At 33.1% G+C, this 23,056-nt stretch overlaps 3 protein-coding genes across 3 annotated transcripts; all 3 read left to right on the plus strand.

Annotated features, from left to right (window-relative positions):
- Positions 1 to 1,068, plus strand: LOC107148880 (olfactory receptor 6C74). The gene has a single exon (XM_015493613.1). The coding sequence runs from the start codon at positions 87 to 89 to the stop codon at positions 1,017 to 1,019; it is 933 nt and encodes a 310-aa protein (XP_015349099.1). The 5' UTR covers positions 1 to 86; the 3' UTR covers positions 1,020 to 1,068.
- A 5,851-nt stretch (positions 1,069 to 6,919) lies between these two features.
- LOC107148881 (olfactory receptor 10C1-like) lies at positions 6,920 to 7,882 on the plus strand. The gene has a single exon (XM_015493614.1). It carries the CDS (start codon positions 6,920 to 6,922, stop codon positions 7,880 to 7,882), a length of 963 nt encoding a protein of 320 aa, XP_015349100.1.
- Positions 7,883 to 20,351: 12,469 nt separating this feature from the next.
- Positions 20,352 to 21,287, plus strand: LOC107148767 (olfactory receptor 6C74-like). The gene has a single exon (XM_015493491.1). It carries the CDS (start codon positions 20,352 to 20,354, stop codon positions 21,285 to 21,287), a length of 936 nt encoding a protein of 311 aa, XP_015348977.1.
- The last annotated feature ends 1,769 nt before the right edge of the window (positions 21,288 to 23,056 follow it).

A 23,056-nucleotide genomic window follows, 5' to 3' on the forward strand; every position in this document is an offset into this window, starting at 1 on the left:
AAGAAAAAAATATATCTCATGCAGAATTCTCTTCTTCATTTCTATTTTTTTATTCTTTATGTATTTTTTTAAGGTAGAAATCAGCTATGAGAAACCACACAATGGTCACAGCATTTATTCTTCTTGGACTAACAGATGATCCACAATTACAGGTGGTGGTTTTTCTTCTCCTTTTTTTCACTTACATGTTGAGTGTTACAGGGAACCTGACCATCATTGCCCTCACCCTATTGGATTCTCATCTCAAGACACCCATGTACTTCTTCCTCCGGAATTTCTCATTTTTAGAAATTTCGTTCACAACTGTCTGTATCCCCAAATTTCTTGTTAGTATGGCAACAGGTGATAAGACCATTTCTTACAATGATTGTGCAGCACAACTGTTTTTCACTATTCTCTTGGGGGCAACTGAATTTTTTCTTCTGGCTGCCATGTCCTATGACCGCTATGTGGCTATCTGCAAGCCTCTGCACTACATGACCATCATGAGAAGCTCAGTCTGCAACCTGCTGGTGTTTGCTTCGTGGGTGGCTGGTTTCCTGATCATTTTTCCACCACTCATCATGGGTCTCCAGCTTGATTTCTGTGCAACCAATGCTGTAGATCATTTCTTCTGTGATGTCTCCCCTATACTTCAGCTCTCTTGCACAGACACAGATCAAATAGAATTAATGATGCTTTTCTCAGCCATTCTGACACTCCTGGTTACACTGATGTTGGTAATTCTCTCCTACACAAACATCATCAGGACTATTCTGAGAATCCCTTCTTCTCAACAGAGGAGGAAAGCCTTCTCTACGTGTTCTTCTCACATGGTTGTAGTGTCCATTTCTTATGGCAGCTGCATCTTCATGTACGTGAAACCCTCTGCAAAGGAAAGAGTGTCCTTAAATAAAGGTATAGCTCTGCTCAGTACTTCCGTTGCCCCCATGTTGAATCCCTTCATCTATACACTGAGAAACAAACAAGTGAAAGATGCTTTTAAGCACATGATCAAAAACATAAAGCTTTCTCACTGATGTGAACCATTTTAATGATTTACTAAGGTTATGAGTAAACTAAGAAGAGTGAAGTGTTCAATATCTATATTCAATATATATCTGTTCAATATCTATATTCAAAATCTCATGACCTTTTTCTTGACTGATAATTTTTGTTGTGGTCTGCCTAATCTCCAAAGCATAACACTTATTTCTATTTTTCTTCATGCTGAGAGCACATAAGAAAGATACCTTTTGGTTTTGGTTAAAATCATTTGCCTTTATTTATTTTGTTGCTGTACTTATTTCTTCTCAAAATTCTGTCAGAGGGAGACAGTAAGAATTCAGTTTTTCCATATTTCTTCTCAATATGCTGGAACTCAGGGATTAAATTTGTTATATATTTTATATAGAGTCTAATACACTTTCTAGATTTGATCACCCAATGCGCTTATAATTAGTAGATGTAGAAAGTGAAATCTAATTTTTAAAAATGCAGTGTTTAGTACAAACTTGAATAAATCAATTTAATAATGTTTCTTTAACTACATAGTTTGACAGTTTCAAATTTTTAACCATCCCTAGAGAGATTATTTATTTTCAGAAGCAGATTAAGAAATGTTATAAAGATTAAAACATCACTGCTATGGCAGTTATCCAATAAAAATTATAGACAACACTTATGGATTACTTATAGTCTGTCATGTTTTGTGAAATGTAGTAGTTTCATCCTCAAGACTTTGTATGACAGATATTGTCATGCATGTGAATCCATAAACTATATACAGCATGTAAGGCTTAGATAATCTGCAAATGACAAAAAATAAAAAAAATGTATATGACTAGAAACACACTGATTCAAAAAATGGTCTCTTACTATTCACAAACCTCATGCATTGTTAAAGTTGAAATCTCTCTGGCTTTATGTCACTTAGGATGCAAAATAACAGTAACATCCTTTCAGAGTACTCCATAGATTTAAAAGATATCATATATAAAATTAAGTCCGTATAGCTCTAATAGAGTATATTATTTTTCAAACTAAGTGAATTGAACATTAAAATTAGATACAATGACCAGAGACATTTATGTAAAACTGAATGTTTTGACTCTTTTCCTTTGAGAGGTATCATATGTCAGTTTGATCAAAAGAATTTTCCCTAAAAGAGTTTTATAAGTTTGCTCTATGAATATTTGTCTATGTCTTAGTTTTCACAGAAGATAACTGGTGATTTTACATAAAATTTCTTAATGGTTGGATTTATTTGACTTAACACATTGCTAAATAGGTTTTGTCCCAAATAATTAAAAGGAAATGTAACTTGTCAGATCTCCATGCAAGTAAATGAACCTGAATTTAAAAACAATAGTGAAAAAATTTAAATCTATGTATCTAGATAAATATTCATGGAGGCATTGGAAATATTCAAATATACTTTTAAAATAGAGGGTATGCTTGTTCAAGTGGTTTTCATAAAACTGTAGTGCTTTAAGAATATTTCATTTGAAATAGAAGATGGTTTATTAAAGAAATATCCTTCAGTTGTCACTATTTGGCTTTTTTTTGCAATCAGGAACTAAATTTTAAATGCCCCAAATTTTCTACCTTATAGATAACATCAATATTTTAAAGAAATTTTATTCAAAATCTTTGACATCTGACAAAAATTCTGATGCTAGAATATCTCAGATTTTCCTGTGAATACTCTTGCCTGTCTTAATTTTTTTGTCAAATGTAATAATGTCGAATATTTATTTTATATTCTGAAATACTATATTGCTTATTTACTAAACTTATTTTTTATATTTAAGCTTTAAGTATGTTTAGCTCTTCTTGAAGTCTGATATAAAAGTAAATTCAGGAATCATTTCATAGAGATCAAAGAATGTAATTTCTCTCCTTTTTTATACTAAAAAGAATTATCAATAACTGTGAAATTCAGGAATATATTTACTATATTTACCTACTTAGAATGCATAAGTTTTTTTCCATTTGTAGACTATCTGTAAGGAGATAATTGGAATACAAAAGAAAAAAATTCATAGGCCTAATCTACAATGAGAAATGATTAGTGGAAGAAAATCCCCAGTTAATTTTAAATAAATTATGAATTTGTGAATAAATATTTGTATAAGCACCAGAGATGAGACTTGGTTATTTGAGACTGTGATGTGCAAATTATCTTAGACTTTTAAAAATATTAAAATCCTTATTGTACACAATGTCTCCCATTTCTGATATTCCTTCCTCTCTGGAAATGAAAGGGAAAGCTATAGCTAACATTTCTTTTCCAGTTGTATATATTGAATAAGTGTTAACAAGAGCTATACTCAAAGTATATCAAATAGCTTGTTTGCTTTGATCTCCAACTCATTTACCTCATTTCTATTAAAAAAACCTTTCTAATTTGCAGTCCCACCAACAATGTATAAATGTTCCTGTTATGATTTACATATGAGCTGAGAAAATTTTGGGGTGAAATGATTGGGTTATGAGAGCCTTAGTCTAATCAGTGCATTAATCCACTTAAACAGATTAATGTTAAATAAATGCTCTCCTTCTTTTAAAATCATGAGTGGACTTTTATTCAATAATGCTGATATTTAGCAAATCAATAAAATTCAACATCAGGATTTAACTATCAACAGGCAGGAAAGAAAATTAAAGGAATACAAGAGAAAGTACAAATACAAATGCATATAATATCCATTGATATACTAATATTTACTCCCTTGTTGTATGATATTAAGCAAGATAATTACCATTTTATTTCTTTTCAGCAAAATTATGAATTTTCTCATCTCACAAGAAAATTCTGAGTATAATGCCTAATTGTCTCTTATCCAGTTACTCAGCTCAAAAAAGATCTGAAGCAGCATGAAAGAACTTTTGACTTTTCTCTCATATCTTTTTTCTCTTGTATCCCATCATATTCCCATATCATTTTTTCTTAACATAGTATACTCCTTTCATTTCAGAACCACATTAAGAAATAAACACAACATAGGATTCAGGTGGGGATCAGGCAGAAAAATCTCATATCTTTTTTAATTTTCTCAATATTTTGCTATAAAAATATATCAAAGAAATAAAGCTTTAAAGGTCCAAGATCTTTTGGAGGAGGTGTGTTGGTCAGCCTTCCATTGCTGGGACAAAATACCTGAGAAAAACCAAAGGAGAAAAAGTTTATTTTGGCTCCCAGTTTCAGCTGTTCCAACCCATAGTTGGTTGGCCCCATGGCTTTGGGCCTATAGCAAGGCAGAGCATCATGGCAGGGAGTAGGTGGTAGACTAAAGCTGCTTCCTTCATGGCAGTTGGGAAGCAAAGGGAGAAAAAGGAAGGGGCTAGGGTTCCAATGTAACCCTTAAAGGAATGCTTCCTAATGACCTAGTTCCTCCATCCAGGCCCTACCTCCTAAGTTTCCACTACATCCCTCTAGTGCCATTAGCTGGTGACCAAGTCTTTAACACTTGAGATTTTGGGGGACATTTATGATCACAATTCTAAGAGGTAAGTTTGGTAAAATGTCACTGATTATGCATGATGTTTTCTTTTGTTGCCGTGTTTCTGAGCTGCTGGACCATGGGGCAGGGTGCCTTTTCTTCTTCCTTACATTCTGAGTTTGACACATTCATTGGTGCAGAGTTTTCATGCCAACCAGAGAACACTGCTCCACCAAACACATGCCTCATGCCTGAGGCATCATGAGAACTTCAGAAACCTTGTCTTTGTGGAGGAGAATACACAAGGTTCATTCCAATAAGTGAGAAATAGAAGATATGAAAATAAGAATCTTGAGAATATACAATTCATTAAACATGAAACTAGGAGAAAGTGTAAAGGGGAGTGAGAATGTCATGGACCTTATCACTGTGCAGTGGCTGCCTCTGAGAGAAGATGAACATCAAGAATCTGCCGCAGTCTGGGTGGGCAAAATAACCCGGGGGTGACAAGCAACTGGTGAAATTTGAAACAGCGGGAGCCCTTTATTACTGGACAGTAGAGTTATATATACCCAACTAATTACACACAGATTAACTTAATTAACATCATCTAGATACAGCAGTCAGTCATTAAGGAATCCTCATCATCTTAATGGCTCGCTGGTGTTGGCTCACAAACCACTCCTCCTGGCACACTGCCAGGCGCCATCTTAACTTAGTTGTGGCCCTCAACAACCAAAAAAAAACAAAAAACAAAAAATCAAATAAACCAATCACTAAACGGGCAGAGATGAACTGAACAGTTCTCAAAAAAATAAATACAAATGGTCAACAGATAAATGAAAACATGTACAACATCATTAACAATTAGGGAAACGAAAATCAAAACTACTGTGAAATTTCATCTAATTCCAGTTAGAATGGCAGCTATTAAGACAGAATACATAAGTGTAAATACTGGTGAGAATGTGGAGAAAAATGAACACTTTATACTGCTGGCAGGATTGTAAATTAGTACAGCCACTATTGCAATCAGTAGGAGGTCTCCTCCCAAGGCTAGATATAGATCCACCCTATGACCCACTTAGACCATTCCTTGATATTTATCCTGAAGAACTGAAGGCATCATACTCTAGTGGAACATGCATACCCATTTCTTTTTAGCAGCACATTCGTATTAGCCAAACTATGGCACCAGCCTGAGTATCCATTAATAAATAAGTGGATAAAGAAAGCATGGTATTTATATACACAATGGAGTTTCATTCCATCATAAAGAAAAATGAAATGATGTCATTTGCAGGAAAATGGACAAAATCTGAGTCCTTTATGTTAAGCAAAATAAGCCAAAGTCAAAGGTCAAGAGTCATATATTTTGTCTCATGTGGAAGCTAGAGAGAAAAAAGGAAAAGAAAGGTGGAAGGATGAGTAGATTAGAGGAAATCGACCAGAGAGAGAGAAGGGGAAGGAAATGAGAAGTACTGGGGATTTTTTTGACCAAATTATATTTTTCTAATGTGTGCATATATGCATATGTAACAAAAATCCCACCATTATTTATATCTATAAGGCACCAATTAAAACATGAATAAATGGGGGAAAATAGTTTCTTAACAAACAACAGCAACAAAAACCAAAAAAAAAAAAAAGAAACTTATATAACTGTCAGTAATAAAAGACATAGTTTCAAAGAGAAAACAAAATTGACATTGAGCATTAATTGTTTTAAACATATTCCCCTTGAGACTAACATAATTAAGCCAATCGGTACATATAATCCCTAAGGTCTCTAGTAAGAATAAAAATACTGCCTATGTCATTATCATGCTATGATTTGGAATCACAGAAGATCTAGAAATTCAACAAGGAGAGGAAAGATTACCTATGGTTCTAGGTATGTTCTCCTACTCAAAATTTCCTGTAAGGTTTTGAGAAACATATTCTGTGGTTTTGGTTTTCTTTTGACCATGGATACCTAGTCATTGACTTATTCAGTTCAAATCAAGAAAGTGAAACTAGGTACATGAAAGTATAAATAAGTGACTGAAAATATACTCCTTTTCAGGCTTTTAAGTTTAGCTTTGAGGAAGTTTGTTGAATTCAGATGAGAATATAACACTTTGATATTTTCTTTCACATGTTTTATATGTTTATATCCAATAAAACATACCATTACATCTCCATGTTTAATTACAAGACAGTTTTATATATAATTAAGATATTGATAAGATAAACTCAAAAAAATCAGAATATATAACTTAAAGGTGTTTTTTCTTCTTCTAAATTTCTGTGAAAATAGCATAACTTCCCCATTCAAATGTCGAGGGAATATGCATCCCTTTTAATAGGGCAGTAATTTAGATAGATTTACCAAAGGGAATCCAGGTGTGTATGTTCTCAGGCCACTGATTCCAGAGAGCTCTTTGCTGAGGTTTGGTAGATGACTGTTACATGATTGGAGTCCTAAGTACTACCTGCCTTCTTTGTTTTCACAGATGTCTGGCTCTGAGCCCACAATGAGTGGAAACCAGTCTCTCTGCACTAAATTCACATTTGTGGCTTTTTCCTCTCTAGCAGAGTTACAACCTGTCCTCTTTGTTGTGTTCCTAATTGTCTACTTATTTACCATGTGTGGAAACCTCCTCATCATCTGCCTGATCTGGGTCACCCCTTTCCTACACACCCCCATGTATTTCTTCCTGGTGAATCTCTCCATTTTGGAGATGTGCTATATCACCAGCGTGGTGCCTCAGATGCTGGTGCACCTGCTGGTGGAGACCAAGACCATAAGTGTGGGAGGCTGTGCAGCCCAGATGTATGTATTTGCCATCTTGGGACTGACAGAATGCTGTCTGCTAGCAGCCATGGCTTATGACCGCTTTGTGGCTATTTGTCATCCACTACATTACACTCTCCTGATGAGCCCTCCTGTCTGTTTGAAATTGGCTGCAGTGTCTTGGATCACTGGGGTGGTGGTGGAGTCAGCTCAAATCACCTGGATCTTCACTCTGCCCTTCTGTGGAACAGGAGAGATTCAGCATTTTTTTTGTGACATCATGCCTGTTGTGAAGCTGGCTTGTGTTGATACCTCCCACAATGAGATTGTGATATTTGCAATTTCTGTGCTCTTTATTATGAGTCCCTGTTTCCTCATACTGTGCTCCTATCTGCGCATTATTAGGACCATCTTGAGAATCCCTTCGGCAACTGGCAGACACAAAGCTTTCTCCACGTGTTCCTCTCACATCCTGGTTGTTTCTCTGTTTTATGGTACTGCATTATTCACTTATCTCCAACCCAAGAGTGCGCACACTCCAGACACAGACAAGACAACTGCCCTCATGTACACAGTGGTCACACCTGCTCTGAATCCTGTTATCTACACTTTGAGAAACAAGGAAGTGAAGGAAGCCTTTCAAAGGGTGACACACAGGAACCCTCTTAGGCAAGTGGACTAATCTAGCTTTCATGGCTGAATCTTTTACTACTGTGCACTGAAGTTACCCAACACTTTGTGACTCCTCTGCCACCATTTATTGGCATCCTGGCATTGTTAATCTAATATCCATACAATGCTTGATTTTGGTTTACACTTTTCAATGCTGTGCAATCATTCAATTGTTTAATCATGCCTCTATCCACCTATATTTACTGGGTATCTCCTATGTAGTAGCTACCATCTTCTTTTTCTCTGGTGGGTATAGGATGAAGGTCAGTACGTTTCACAGTATTTTACAAGGAAAATGAAATGTCATATTCAAGGAAAATTTTTTTAAAAATGAATGCAAATTAATGCATTTTTTAGTATTAACTGTAGGTGTTATGGTTTAGATATGAGCCAAAAGACTTATGTGTGAGACAAAGGAAGAAAGTTTAGAGGTGAAATGATTGGGATCTGAGAGCCTTGATGTAATCAGTGCATTAATTCTCTGACAGGAACTAACTAACTATGCAGGTAGGAGGTCTGGAGGAGGTACATCAACATTTTATGCCTGGTGAGTAGATTTTCTATCTGTTTCCTGGTGGCCATGTTCTGAGAAATTTTCATTGACTACACTCTCCCACCCTGATGTTCTGCCACACCTTGGGCACAGAGCAATGGAGTTGGCTGTCTATGGACTGAGACCTCTGAAACTGTGAGTTCCAAACAAACTTTTCCTTCACCAAAAATTGTTTTAGTTGGGTCTTTTGGTGACAGCAATGAAAAAATTGACCAAAACAATAGGCTGATAGACTTTGTTAAGTTCATAAATGGAGTATGCTCCCTTAATTACTCTGTTTTTCACATATATTCACAATCATTCATCTTGAATACAACAGATTCACCTATTGGTAGATACTACTGAGTGATATAGACTATACATGACTTTAAATATTTAACTAGTATATCCAGGAGACTATACATGACTTTAAATATTTAACAAGTATATCCAGGAAGAGACATTTATTATTTTTTCAAACCTAGGTTTTTTTTTCTTTGCACTTACCCATCTATTTTTTGTTGTTCATATGAATAATGTTTTAGATAAACTTCAATCTGTGTGACATTCATTCATGGCACCATATTGTGTACCCTGTTTAGATGTATTGGTTTGAATATAATTTTCTTTTGGCACTGTCCATCTATTTCAGCACATTAACTACCCCACATTTGAATCTTAGATTAATGAAGAAATTGAATTTTAAAGAAAATAAAAAAAATAACTTTTAAACAAATATTTCCTTCTTACGGTAACTTTAGAGAAGTGAAAAAAATATTGAATGTTCAGTGACATTTTATAAACACAAGAGCTAACCTTTGACATGAAAACCTTCATGGAAGTGCAATTAATTTCATTGGAAATGGTTTAGAAGTGGAAAAATTATATCAGAATGGGAAGACAACCAAGAAGTGTCCGCTATGATGTCAGGTAGTATAAATGGCCCCTAAATTTAATTTTGTGGGGGAAATGATATAAAACAGAAACCTACAGCTTATTGACTTTTAAGGTTAGAGGGTTGAGTAATCTATATACCTCTTCTCATGAATCATTGCTGAAACTTTGATCCTGAGGAGTGTTGGCCCTGACATTAATGCTCTGTGGCTGACTACAGCAAACATCTTGTGATGCCTTCATGGACAGATTCAGACATGTGAAAGCTGAAAAGGATCTAGTATTGAACCTTAACATTATAAGAATATTTGAGGGATATAAGATTATGTCAATAAATGTTACAAGTTTATAGAGGCATTTGGTCTACTTGTATGTGTGATGTCGAAAAAAGATGAAGTATAGGTATATGTGATAAATAATTGGATACGATAAAATTATATCTCTGTACTTCTTTTCTTGCCTCTGGGGATAGAAGTTTAATTTCCAAATTCAGACCTAGCACTATATATCACACTGGAATTTTATAGGAGAAGATTATAAATCATTTGTATTGATCCCATCTTACTATACCCCAAGTTTATCTTCAACAATTATTTTAGATGTCTAAAACTATAATTTTGCTATGAGTGGTCTTCTCAAATACAAATGTAATATTTTAAAATTAAGCAATGGATGAAAGACTGTCAATGAAAGTCATAAGAACATATTTACATAGAACATGTTTAAATGTGGCTGATTTTTCTAATTTATGAGTGAAAATCCCTCATGACCCATTAACTAAACTGAATAGATTAGTCAATGTCACTCATTTATTTCTCTATTGTATTAACTTAATGCTGTGACTAAGTAATGAAATATACAATGATATTTTAAAATATTTTTTCATTAGAAAAGTCACCACTATAAATATTTTGGTGTTTTATAAGAGCTACTTTTCTTGCTTTTAGGATCAAATATTCTAATTGTCTTAAACACTCACACACATATGTATATATGCAATTTTTGTTTTTAATATGCATCTATAATTTTTGTGTATATATGTATATGTGTGTGTGTGTGTGTGTATCTCACATGTAACAATACATTCAAACCCCTCTTGTTCTTTTCCTACTCCTGTTGTTTTGGGCTGTGAAGTTTTATTGCTTAGAAGGACTTGAGTAGTGTGTTAATCAACTTTTTGTTGTTATGACAAAAAATGCTGACAAGAACAACTTAGGTTAGAAAAAGTTTATTTTGGGCACATGGTTTCAGAGACTCAGTCCATGGTTGACTGACTGCATTGCTCTGTGTCTGAGTGAGGAGGAACATCATGGTGAAGGGTATGGTAGACAAGCTGCTAAGCTCATGGCAATTGGGAAGCAGACAGAGAGAGGAGCTAGGGACAATATACGATTTCTTAAAGCCACACTCCCATGACCTACTTCTTCTATCCATGGCCTACCTGCCTAGTTGCCACCCAATAATGCATTCAAATTATTAATCCATCAAGTGAATTAATCCACTGATTAGGTTACAGCTCTCATAATCTAATAATATTACCCCTGAATATTCCTGCATTTCTTAACATGTAAGCTTTTCAGGAGACACCTCATATGCAAACCACAGCATTCTGTCCTGTCCTTCCAAAGCTAATGTCTATCTCACAAAGCAAAATGCACCTAATCCATCTCCAGGAGTCCCATAGTCTTAGCTGTTCCATTATTGCACGGAAGTTCAAGTGCAAAGTCTCATCTGAGACTCAAGGAAAACACATGGCTGTGAGTCCCTATAGAACAAAAGTGAGTTACATATATCCAATAGACATTGACACAGAATAAATGTTCCCTTTCCAAAAGGGAGAATAGGGCCAGAGAAAAAAGGAATGAGATCAAAATAAAACTGAAACCCAACTGGGAAAACATGTTCATGGTGAGATGTCATGGTGAGATATGTTCTCCAAAGGGCTTAGGCATCCTCATTCCTATGGCCTTCTTGGTTGCATCCCACATGGCCTCTTGTTTTGGTGTGACTCTACTTGCTTCATGCTGCTTTCATTTGCAGACATCATTCACTAGTTCTCAAAAAAAAAAAAGACATAGGGATATGTGTATATACAAATGTATTTTTAGGTCTATGATAAAATATAGTACTATTTACAAGTTTTTCCTTATTAATCTATTTTCAAATTAAGGTAGATTTTTCTCCATTTTATTTGCTTCTGTACTGAACACAGAGTTATTGCCTTGTTAAAATTATTTCAATCAAATTATCACTTGGGTCCTTACTTTCAGGATAGTGATTATCAGAACCTGGAGTTTTAATCAATGGAATTGCAACTAGAAAGGATATACTTGTAGATTTTAAACTCAGAGACCAAACAACCCTTAAGTGAGAAGCTGAACATATAAATTTATTTCCTGTGTTGACTAAATAATTTGAATGTGTGCTCTCTCCTATTGGGATGATGTGAGTGTTTATGATTGCACATGGGATAGTCCTTACCTAGGGTGAAGAAAAAGTTCAGAGTAGTCAAATGAATGAAGGCTCTGTAGGTTTTTCCTATTATAATTGCAAAACCTCATCATCTCCAAAGCTCTTTCCTAGTTGTTATTGAGACACATAGTGAGTACCATACAGGTACACCCCCCAAACCCCCCACATACTCACACAACCAGGCCAACAGCTGCCAGTCATTGTGTGGCATCTGATGTCTTATATTGTTTTGCTTTCACTTTTAAATACTCATTGTTCTGCAAAACCATTTACAGAAACTTTGTTGATTTCCCATTAAATTATTAAGCAATCAATACTCAGGCCAGAAACAGTTTCTGGATTTTCTCAAACCCCAATCCTTTGGCATTCCAGAATGGTACTGAATTCCCAGAAACAGAATTGAAAGAGATTTCTTTGACAAACTTGAGTTACATTTTATTGCTTTAACTTCAAATCAGTTTTACTCTAACTTACAAGTTTAAAGAATAATTTCTACACATATCATGAGAAGTAAATCAATACTGGCTATTGGCTTATAAGAATGTAAGGAAGTTCCAAAAAAATAAAAACCCACAAAAAATATCCTATTGTAAAACATATGGGAGGAAAAAGATGTATGTATATGTGGAATTTAAAAAACAACGAAGTTATGGACACAAATCAGATGTTTTCCAAATATGCACCTATTTCTTTGAGAGGTGCCCAGAACTCAGTTTCTCCAAGTTAAGATGACTTGATATAACCATTTCCAAAAACAAATTATTTTTAAGAACAGAAATCTCCAGTTGTTAGAACTTCCACAAATCTCCAAAATTACAAAAAACATATTGTAATTTTTGCATATTTTCATAAGATATTAAAGCATTACTTTAAAAATCATAGAAATTCATGTTATATTCACTGAAACTATTGTTTAAAATATGTGATAGGTGTGGAGTGAAGCTTTTGACTTATTAAGCAAATTAAGCTGGGGAAAAGGTTAAGAAAAGAAACATTTCAGTGATCATAACAGGGGTTAGAAAGAATCAAGGAGATAGGGAGAGGATGGTTAGTGAGTACTAAGTTATAGTCAGATAAGAATATAAGGTTCTGGTGTGTCATTGCACAGCAGGGTGACCATAGATAACAACAATGTTCCCTGTATTGTGAGAAAATATTTTGATATTTTCACCATATAGAAATTTTAGAAGACAGATAGTTTACACTCATTGAAACATTATACAATGTATTCATGTATCAAAACATCACATGGTACCCCATAAATATGTACTAGTTTAAAAAATGTTATGTACTGGTTTAGAAAATGTTTAAAAAGGAAAAACTTATAAACAAGTCTAAAAATGAACCGCTAACAATTAAGTTTAGTAAAAAGGTAGAAAAATTCCAGTCACTTACATAAAACTACTTCTAGACAAGGAAGACAGGGGAGGGCACAGAGCAGGCAGAACTGTGGTACTTGCAGATGTCCCATTTCCACAAAGGGATGAGAAGGAGATGGGGATGTTATAAGTACAAAAAATTATTGAGAGGTCATCAAGGAGAATCATTTTTGAAGATTTTCATGGTTGTAAAGAGGTGAAAATTATTTATAATTCTCCACTTGGATGCCTTCTGAGATAAGGAACCTGTGACCACTGTAGGTGCTTCCATCTGAGTGAAGTTTCAAATGACTTATGTTTCAAGCAGAACCCACCTTGTATAACTTGGTATTTGGGGAAATATGCAAACTTAATGATAATGACCATCTAATTATAGCTGAAAATTTGAGATCACCAGAGTATTCTTAAAAAGCAGGGTTGAATTGGAATAAATTAGACAGTATTTTTTTAAACTACCAACTTACATATATGTGATGAAATTATCAAGAATGATCTGAAAAAACTACAAAACTGGTGAACAAATCAAAGAACTAAATAAATGGAGAGGAATCTCTCACACACATAGAGTACATTTAATATTTTTAGAGTGTTAGTCTTTCCCAAATTGATCTATGGAGTCTATGTGATCTCAAGAAAATCCCATCAAGTTATTTCTAGGATATGGACAAACTAATCATAACATTTATATGGAGAGGCAAAGGACCCAGAATAGCCAACAAAATCTTAAAAGAGAAAAATTAATTTGGAAGACTCACTTTACTCTAAGACTTATTATAAAGCTACAGTAATCAAGTTGGTGAGGTATGAGAGAAAGAATAGAGACACAGATCAATGGAACAGAACAGAGGCCTGAAATAAGCCCCTATAAAAATAGTCAACTCATCTTTGAGGAGGGAGCAAAGGCAATACAATGGAGCAACAACAGTCTTCAAGAATGGTACTGGAATAACTGGTATTTTTCAGGGGTTGATGGAAGGAGAGAACTTAATGTAGGTCATGATTTCAAACATTGGGAATGCGCTCTATGCTGCAGAATGTACAATTTAAAGTGGTCAGTTGAAAAGAGGAAACTATGAGAACTTCATCAAACAATATAGTCCAAATTTAAGGAAAAATGTTAGATAAAATTATAATAGGCAGTACATAAAATTTATTTCTTTTATGACTCTAATAACTAAGTTTGCGATTTACTATCGTTTTTATTCTCAATAAAATTTATTTTTCTTCCTAATTTAGTATTTAAAATTTTTGCATTTGTAAGTTTTAGTTGCATTTTGAAAAGAATATAATCTAATATTGGAAAATTTAAGTACACTACAGCACTTGAATCAGCATCAAGCATACCAGGCAAGCACTCTACCACTTAGCTACACTCCTTTTGTGTTTGCTGTTTTATTTGAAACATAATCTTCACAATTATAGGAAACATAAATTTCTTGTACCAGGAGTAGAAATCAACTAATTCTGATGGCTGGGAGAAAAAAATTATTCAAGTTGTGATAGTGCTGGAAATTAAAAAAAAATGAAAGTGAGAGTTTATCTAATGTCTTTGAATGTAATGAGGACACATCTGTACTTTTGGGGGTTAGCTTGGGAGAGGGAAAAACTGAAGAATATATAAAGAACTGTAGAATCATTTTGATGAAAAAATTAAGTCTAATGAAAGCAAAAAAATGTTAAATGAAAAAACAATGTAGGCAAACATAACCCAGCTAGAAATATTTGTACTGTCAAAATAATATAGGTACAAATTTTATTGATAATTTCTATAAAAATTATTATGAAAAATAAAATAAAATACAGAGACAATGTATATAGGAGGGCTTGGAGGTATAATAAAATCAAATGCTCATCTTCCATATCCAAAAGCCAATAATTAATCTGTAAGTGGAAAATTTAAGAGGGGGAGAAACCCATTAACAGTGAAATTCTCTGAGTGGCAGAATTTATGATGGGGGAGTCCAGAGCAGAGAGTAAGTATTTTTCATTAATAGTTCAGGAAATTTTGACTTTTTTAACTTGGAATACGTTATAGCTTCAATAACATAATAACATGACAATAAGCCATATTGACATAATAATAAACAGTAAAATCATAATTTAGGAAGGAATAATTAAGTCACTTTGCTCACACACAATTCTTTAGAGTTATAATGAGGAGTTTCCTGGTTAATATGCATTTGGTTTCTCTAAGATGGGGAAAGAATATAGGGAGCAATTGAGGATCATTTTGTTCAATGGTGACGAGATTAGTGCATTTCTGACATGAAATTTGATGCATTATTCTTATTTTAAAACACTTTACCTTAATGTTTTTTTTTCAAATGCTTATAGAGTTGCCTGTTTGATTTAGTAATTTTTATATCTTGTTTTGCATTTCTAATCAAATCCAGGACTTTAAGCATAGGAGGCAAGCACTCTACCACTTAGCTACACTCTTTTTGTATTTGCTATTTTATTTGAAAAATTGGAAGAGCTTTATTGGAAGACTTTTTATGTAGATGACATTCTGAATTGGATGTTTAAAAATTAGCTCATCATTACTGCCTCCTCCAATAGTTCTCCATGATTACTCCCAGGCTTCTTCTTGTTATGCTTTCTTAGTCAGTGGCATTGTTTTAATTTATGTTTCATTTTGTCCAGAATTTCAGAATAGCCTTCACCTGTTCTCATATCCAAATAATTCTTTTTTTTTGTCTTTAAACACATACATACTCACTTCCCACTTGATGCAGAGATTATTCCAGATCTTAAGTATGTAGGGATGAATAATGAAACAGACATAGCCTCTGTCCTGAGAATTTTGTAGGAGATTCAGATTTTTTTTAATGTGAAAAAATGACATGTAAAATAAATATTGATTGTGTAAAGAGTAACAAAATTCTGAGATAAAAGATATAAGGAAGAGGAGTGTATTCTCAAATGTATTCTCCCCCATAAAACATTTCTTTTTGTGTGGAAATGCTATATCATCTGAGACCTGGTATTTGAGGGTAGAGTGAGGATGAAGATAGGGAGAGAGCTAACAAAGAGTTGGAGCATAACATAGTAAATAAAGAGTTGGATAACATAGTAAATAAAGATAACATAGTAAATAAAGAGTTGATAGACATGCTGACATGTAGTTAGAACAACTGGAATGTTTTGCTGACCAAATAACCTGCATTTCAAGTAGGTTTTTGACCTAATACTAGTAAAGAAGTGACCTAATATGAATTAGATTTTTAAAAATACAATTTTAAATTCTCTATAGACAATGGATTGGATCTATGAAGAAAGTAAAGTAAGGCTACCACAGGTTATTAAATTGAGGTTGTAGGTTAAGATAGATTGCATTATAATGAATTTAATTACATTAGCCACAGTAATTTCTTCCCAGAAACTTTCCTGCTGGACCCATTTGGACAAAATATGCTGACCATTTGGCATTAGGTTGTCTATATAACTGAGCTCCTGTCAATGGAAAATTTGAGAATTATATCCAGATCTAGCAATAAAAACCTCCCAGGTGATTCTCCATTATTTTTCTTCATTTGCCAACTATTGATCTATATATTCAAATTTGTTAAAATTGGCAAAAATAACTTGTTCCATTGAACTTAAGGAATGTAGTCAATCTTGAAGGGCTAATGACCAGAAGAAAGTAGGAGCAAGATTCCTAATTACTGGCAAATTTCTGTTTATTCATTTGCTGATCATTGAGGTATATTCAGTTTGTGAAAAGAGACCAAGATGCATAATTATAATAATTGCATTTTTTGTTGCGTGTTATTGCTCATTAAACTGTTCATTAAATGTCTCATGTGTATTGCCACAGTTATGTTCAAACTTATCTATTATAGCAACTTGTGGTTAAGTACTTATCAGTGGAAATGAAGATGGGCAAATGTATTTGAAATATAATTACTATGTACAACCAACAAAGTTTGTCTACGGATTGGATGTGGACAGGCAAAGGACAGAGCAAATGCAGGTGACTTCCATGTGCCTGTCCTCAAAAACAATGTTGTCCTAATTTTCCTTGAATCTAATTCTCTGTGATTCTCTTAAATGTTAATGTTATTGCACTTCCTGTTTTCTTTTTAGATCCTGAATCTGATTAAATCTGTTAAATTTTCCACCAAGAGGGTGGCTTCAGAGGCTTAATGATTGATGTGCAATATAAGCCCTTTATTGAATTAATTGAAATTTAAAATTTTGGATAATGCCCTTCAGTATTTCTACACTATAGATGCTATTTTTATTTTTTCTTGTTTGAAATGAGCATTTGTTATGCATATGTAAGCTGAATAAGGTTTTGTTACCACCACCACCCCTGTATGATTTATAGCATATAGCCACCACAAAAAGTAGTTTTAAATTTGTTTTTAAAATTAAGCTTATAAATTGTAGCATTTTCTCCAGTCAATAAAATAATTTTAGTTTGTTCTTAACATCCTAGTACTGTAGTCTTCAGGGAATTGATTTCTTCTTTAAAAAATTTTTTAAGTCAGTTAGTCCTCTTGAGAGAAGTGGCCCTATGTACAAAAGGATCACAATTTTTGCCATCCTAAAAAACACAAAACAAGCTCATACAGGGTAGAAACATCTCAAAGTCAACAAGCCCTAAATGTCTGTTCTCCACCTTTTTGTACTAAAAAAAAAAGTGAAACCAAGAAAATATTCTTCAAATTTAATATAGCATAAGTTGGAGAATATTGACTCTTTTAATAAAAAATGAGAAGTGACAAAATCTTAAAACTTACATATTCAGAGTGAATTTTGTTGGTACTAATGTAGTTTTGGAGACAACATCAAGATAGAAATATGGGTTAAAGTAACATAAAGACACATTGGCTGTGAAACATTCAGAAATTGCCTCTGTTCTGGACTTACATAAAAAGAAGACAATTGAGAGTGAAATTCCTGAAGAAATTAAGGTTTGGAAAAATTATATATTTTAATCTTATTAAATTTATTACATGAATCTAAAGAAAGAAAATTATTCTTTTTTGAATCTGTAATAGTACGGCATGAATTTAGAACTAATTTTTTTTTATAATGCACACGTTAAGCTGACCATTTTGGAAGCTAGACAGAAGGAGTCGATTGTGCTCAAAGAAAACCTGGAAAACTAATTTTGTAAGAATGAAGTTTTGAACAGATATACAGTTATGACAGAGCCTTGATTAGATAAATGCAATTTTCCTCCTGATATTTATAACTGCTTATGCCTCTTGTACATTTGGTAGTTATGAATATGACACTGCAAAGATGGATTTCTCCTGCACTTGAAAGACTTTCTCCCATATTTATTAAGAAATTATATTTAATTCAATATAATTTTAAAATTTCACATAAGATTCTGTTTTCATATCTGAAGGAATCTCTTATCTCACTAATAAATTAACTAATGCTCTGGGGTTATAATGATAGTTAGAAATGCATGACTCTTACTATCATCTAGAGAACATTTTATTATGTGATTAAGTAGCAAGATAATGAGGTCAATAAGTTTTTTTTAAACAGTTTTATATAAACTGTAATTTAAATTTATACTAAAATTTATTCATATATGAATTTACTTCTGACTTTATACTTTTGCACCCTCTATAATTCACCTTCTGTTAATTGAGGTTTTATTATGTCTTTTCTCCTTCAATGACTGTAAGTTTGAATTTGAAAAAAAAATCACACTGCATATGAATTGTGCTTAAATAACCAGAATATAGATACATTGAAATTTTTAGAAAAATGACCAATTGAAAACAATGAGAAAGGAAAGGAAACAGTGAAAAAGTAATGAAGAGGGGTTATGACAAAAACTTAGTTATTTTATAATAATTTATACTTGCTGGAAATTTCTGTACATTTATTAAAATCAGAGGTGGAATATACAACACACAATAAGGTTTAAATAAATTTATGATCCAATGTTCCTTTTAGGGAAAGTATTGTCATTTTTTTGTTAAAAATTGGTGATAGAGGTTGTGGTTCAGTGGTAGAGTGCTTACCTAGCATGTGTGAGGCACTGTGTTCGATTCTCAACACCGCATATAAATAAATTAATTAAATAAAGCTCCATCAACAACTAAAAAATATTTTTAATAAATGGTAATAGACTTCTCAGGTGATAAACATGTGGAACTAAGCATGATCTAGAAGAAGAAAAAAAATAAAAAAAATTAAATGTTAGCCTAATTCTTAATTGTTATATGTTCAACCAAAAAGAAAATTGAACAGGAATGTTAAAATCCAGAAGAAGTACAATGGCATCATGGAGAAACCCACATAAAAATGACACTTAAGAAAATTATCAGGGATGCATAGTTAACATTTTATATGTAACATTGTATTTTGTTTTGTAGACCCCTCCTCTGTCACTGCAAATATTCAGTAAAATATCTTATATCATTAACACAAGCATCATATGCGAGGATATGCTTTATATCTGCTTAGGTGTGTAACAGAAGAAAGAGAACAACTACCAGGGTAGGTGAGATGTATGGGTAAGAGATAGGTATACAATTATGAATTGTAATTAAAAATAATATCAAAGTAAACCAAAAAAAGATAATATTCATAAGGTGAAAATATGGGAAAAATGCAAGGAAGACTCAGAAAGAGAAAGAAAATAAATTCAAGTCTTCAGTAAAAAAAAGAAATCAGATCTAAAAGTGTTCATGAGGATGTAAATCTTGGAGAGTTTCCACAACTATGTTAACGATACTAAATCTTCATTGTTTATGAGCTAGAGATGTTGAAGTTAACTGTATGTTGCTTATAAAACATTTAGCAAAGAATCATGATGCCAGATGAAGTAAATTAATTTAATGCAAAGTAAATATGTTGAGGAAAAAATATGAAATATAGTGTAGAAAGTAAAAGCTTAAATACTGTGATAATATTCTGATTTACTTTGTTTTTACATTTAAATAACTTTAATCAATGCAACATATTATCCCTTTGGAATGTTTGTATTTATAGACTTTGAGATAATAAAACAAACTCAGAACCTTGCATTTATTTAGCAAAATTTTGAGTAAAAATTATATGAGCAAAATATTCTAGGTTACTACAGCTGATATAATATTGAAGGAGGTTGGGTGTGGGGAGCAAAATGTTTATGAAAGATCTCAAGAAAAAATGTATCTCATGGAGAATTTTCTTCTGCATTTCTATTTTTTTCTTCATTATGTATTTTTTTAATGTAGAAATCAGCTATGAGAAACCACACAAAGGTCACAGCCTTTATTCTTCTTGGATTAACAGACGATCCACAATTACAGGTGGTGGTTTTTCTTCTCCTTTTTTTCACTTACATGTTGAGTGTTACAGGGAACCTGACCATCATTGCCCTCACCCTATTGGATTCTCATCTCAAGACACCCATGTACTTCTTCCTCCGGAATTTCTCATTTTTAGAAATTTCGTTCACAACTGTCTGTATCCCCAAATTTCTTGTTAGTATGGCAACAGGTGATAAGACCATTTCTTACAATGATTGTGCAGCACAGCTGTTTTTCACTATTCTCTTGGGGGCCACTGAATTTTTTCTCCTGGCTGCCATGTCCTATGACCGCTATGTGGCTATCTGCAAGCCTCTGCACTACATGACCATCATGAGAAGCTCAGTCTGCAACCTGCTGGTGTTTGCTTCGTGGGTGGCTGGTTTCCTGATCGTTTTTCCACCAGTCATCATGGGTCTCCAGCTTGATTTCTGTGCAACCAATGCTGTAGATCATTTCTTCTGTGATGTCTCCCCTATACTTCAGCTCTCTTGCACAGACACAGATCAAATAGAATTAATGATGCTTTTCTCAGCCATTCTGACACTCCTGGTTACACTGATGTTGGTAATTCTCTCCTACACAAACATCATCAGGACTATTCTGAGAATCCCTTCTTCTCAACAGAGGAGGAAAGCCTTCTCTACGTGTTCTTCTCACATGGTTGTAGTGTCCATTTCTTATGGCAGCTGCATCTTCATGTATGTGAAACCCTCTGCAAAGGAAAGAGTGTCCTTAAATAAAGGTATAGCTCTGTTCAGTACTTCCATTGCTCCCATGTTCAATCCCTTCATTTATACACTGAGAAACAAACAAATGAAAGATGCTTTTAAGCACATGATCAAAAACATTAAAGTTTTAAACACTTAAACACATTAAAACACTTCAGTTTCTCACTGAAGTGAACCATTTTAATGATTTACTAAGGTTATGAGTAAACTAAGAAGAGTGGAGTGAGTCACAGAACTATTCAATATCTACATTCAAAATCTCATGACCTTTTTCTTGACTGATAATTTTTATTGTGGTCTGCCTAATCTCCAAAGCCTAATACTTATTTCTATTTTTCTTCATGCTGAGAGCACATAAGAAAGACACTTTCTGGTTTTGGTTAAAATCATTTGCCTTTATTTATTTTGTTGCTGTATTTATTTCCTCTCAAAATTCTGTCAGAGGGAGACAAGTAGGAATTCATTGTTTCCATATTTCTTCTCAATATGCTGGAACTCAGGGATTCAATTTGTTATATATTTTATATGTAGTCTAATACACTTTCTAGATTTGATCACCCAGTGATCTTATATATAGTAGATATAGAACATGAAATATAATTTTTTAAAATTCAGTATTTACTAGAAACTGGAAGGAAATCAATTTAATAACATTTCTTTAACTACATAGTTTGACAGTTTCAAAATTTTAGCTATCCCTAAAGAGGTTATTTATTTTCAGAAACAGATAAAGAATTTTTATAAAGATTAAAACATGGCTGCTATGGCAGTTATCCAATAAAAATTATAGATAGCCCTTATGGATTACTTATAGTCTTTCATGTTTTTTGAAATGTAGAAGTTTCATCTCAAGACTTTGTATGACAGATATTGTCATGCATGTGAATCCATAAAATATATACAGCATGTAAGGCTCAGATAATCTGCAAACGACAAAAAATAAAAAAGTATATGACTAGAAACACACTGATTCAAAAAATGGTCTCTTACTATTCACAAACCTCATGCATTGTTAGCAAAATAAAATTGAAATCGCTTTGGCTTTATGTCATTTAGGATGCAAAATAACAGTAACATCCTTTCAGAGTACTCCATAGATTTAAAAGATATCATACATAAAATTAAGTCCATATGGCTCTAATAGAGTATATTATTTTTCAAACTAAGTGAATTGAACATTAAAATTAGATACAATGACCAGAGACATTTATGTAAAACTGAATGTTTTGACTCTTTTCCTTTGTGTGGTATCATATGTCAGTTTGATCAAAAGAATTTTCCCTAAAAGAGTTTTATAAGTTTGCTCTATGAATATTTGTCTATGTCTTAGTTTTCACAGAAGATATTGGTGATCTTACAGAAAATTTCTTAATGATTGGATTTTTTTGACTTAACAAATTGCTAAACAGATTCTGTCCCAAAATATTTAAAAGGAAATGTAACTTGTCAGATCTCCATGCAAGTAAATGAACCTGAATTTAAAAACAATAGTGAAAAATTTTAAATCTATGTAGCTAGATAAATATTCATGGGGGCATTGTGAATATTCAAGTATACTTTTAAAATAGAGGGCATGCTTGTTCAGGTGGTTTTCATAAAACTGTAGTGCTTTAAGAATATTTCATTTGAAATACAAGATGATTTATTAAAGAAATACCCTTCAGTTGTCACTATTTCTCTTTGTTTGCAATCAGTAACTGAATTTTAAATGCCCCAAATTTTCTACCTTATAGATAACATCTATATTCAAAAGAAATTTTATTCAAAATCTTTCACATCTGACAAAAATTCTGATGCTAGAATATCTCAGATTTTCCTGTGAACACTCTTGCGTGTGTCTTAATTTTTTTGTCAAATGTAATCATGTCAAATATTTATTTTATATTCTGAAATACTATATTGCTTATT

The sequence above is a fragment of the Marmota marmota genome, unplaced genomic scaffold (genome assembly GCF_001458135.2).
Source record: "Marmota marmota marmota unplaced genomic scaffold, marMar, whole genome shotgun sequence".
Taxonomy (NCBI): domain Eukaryota; kingdom Metazoa; phylum Chordata; class Mammalia; order Rodentia; family Sciuridae; genus Marmota; species Marmota marmota.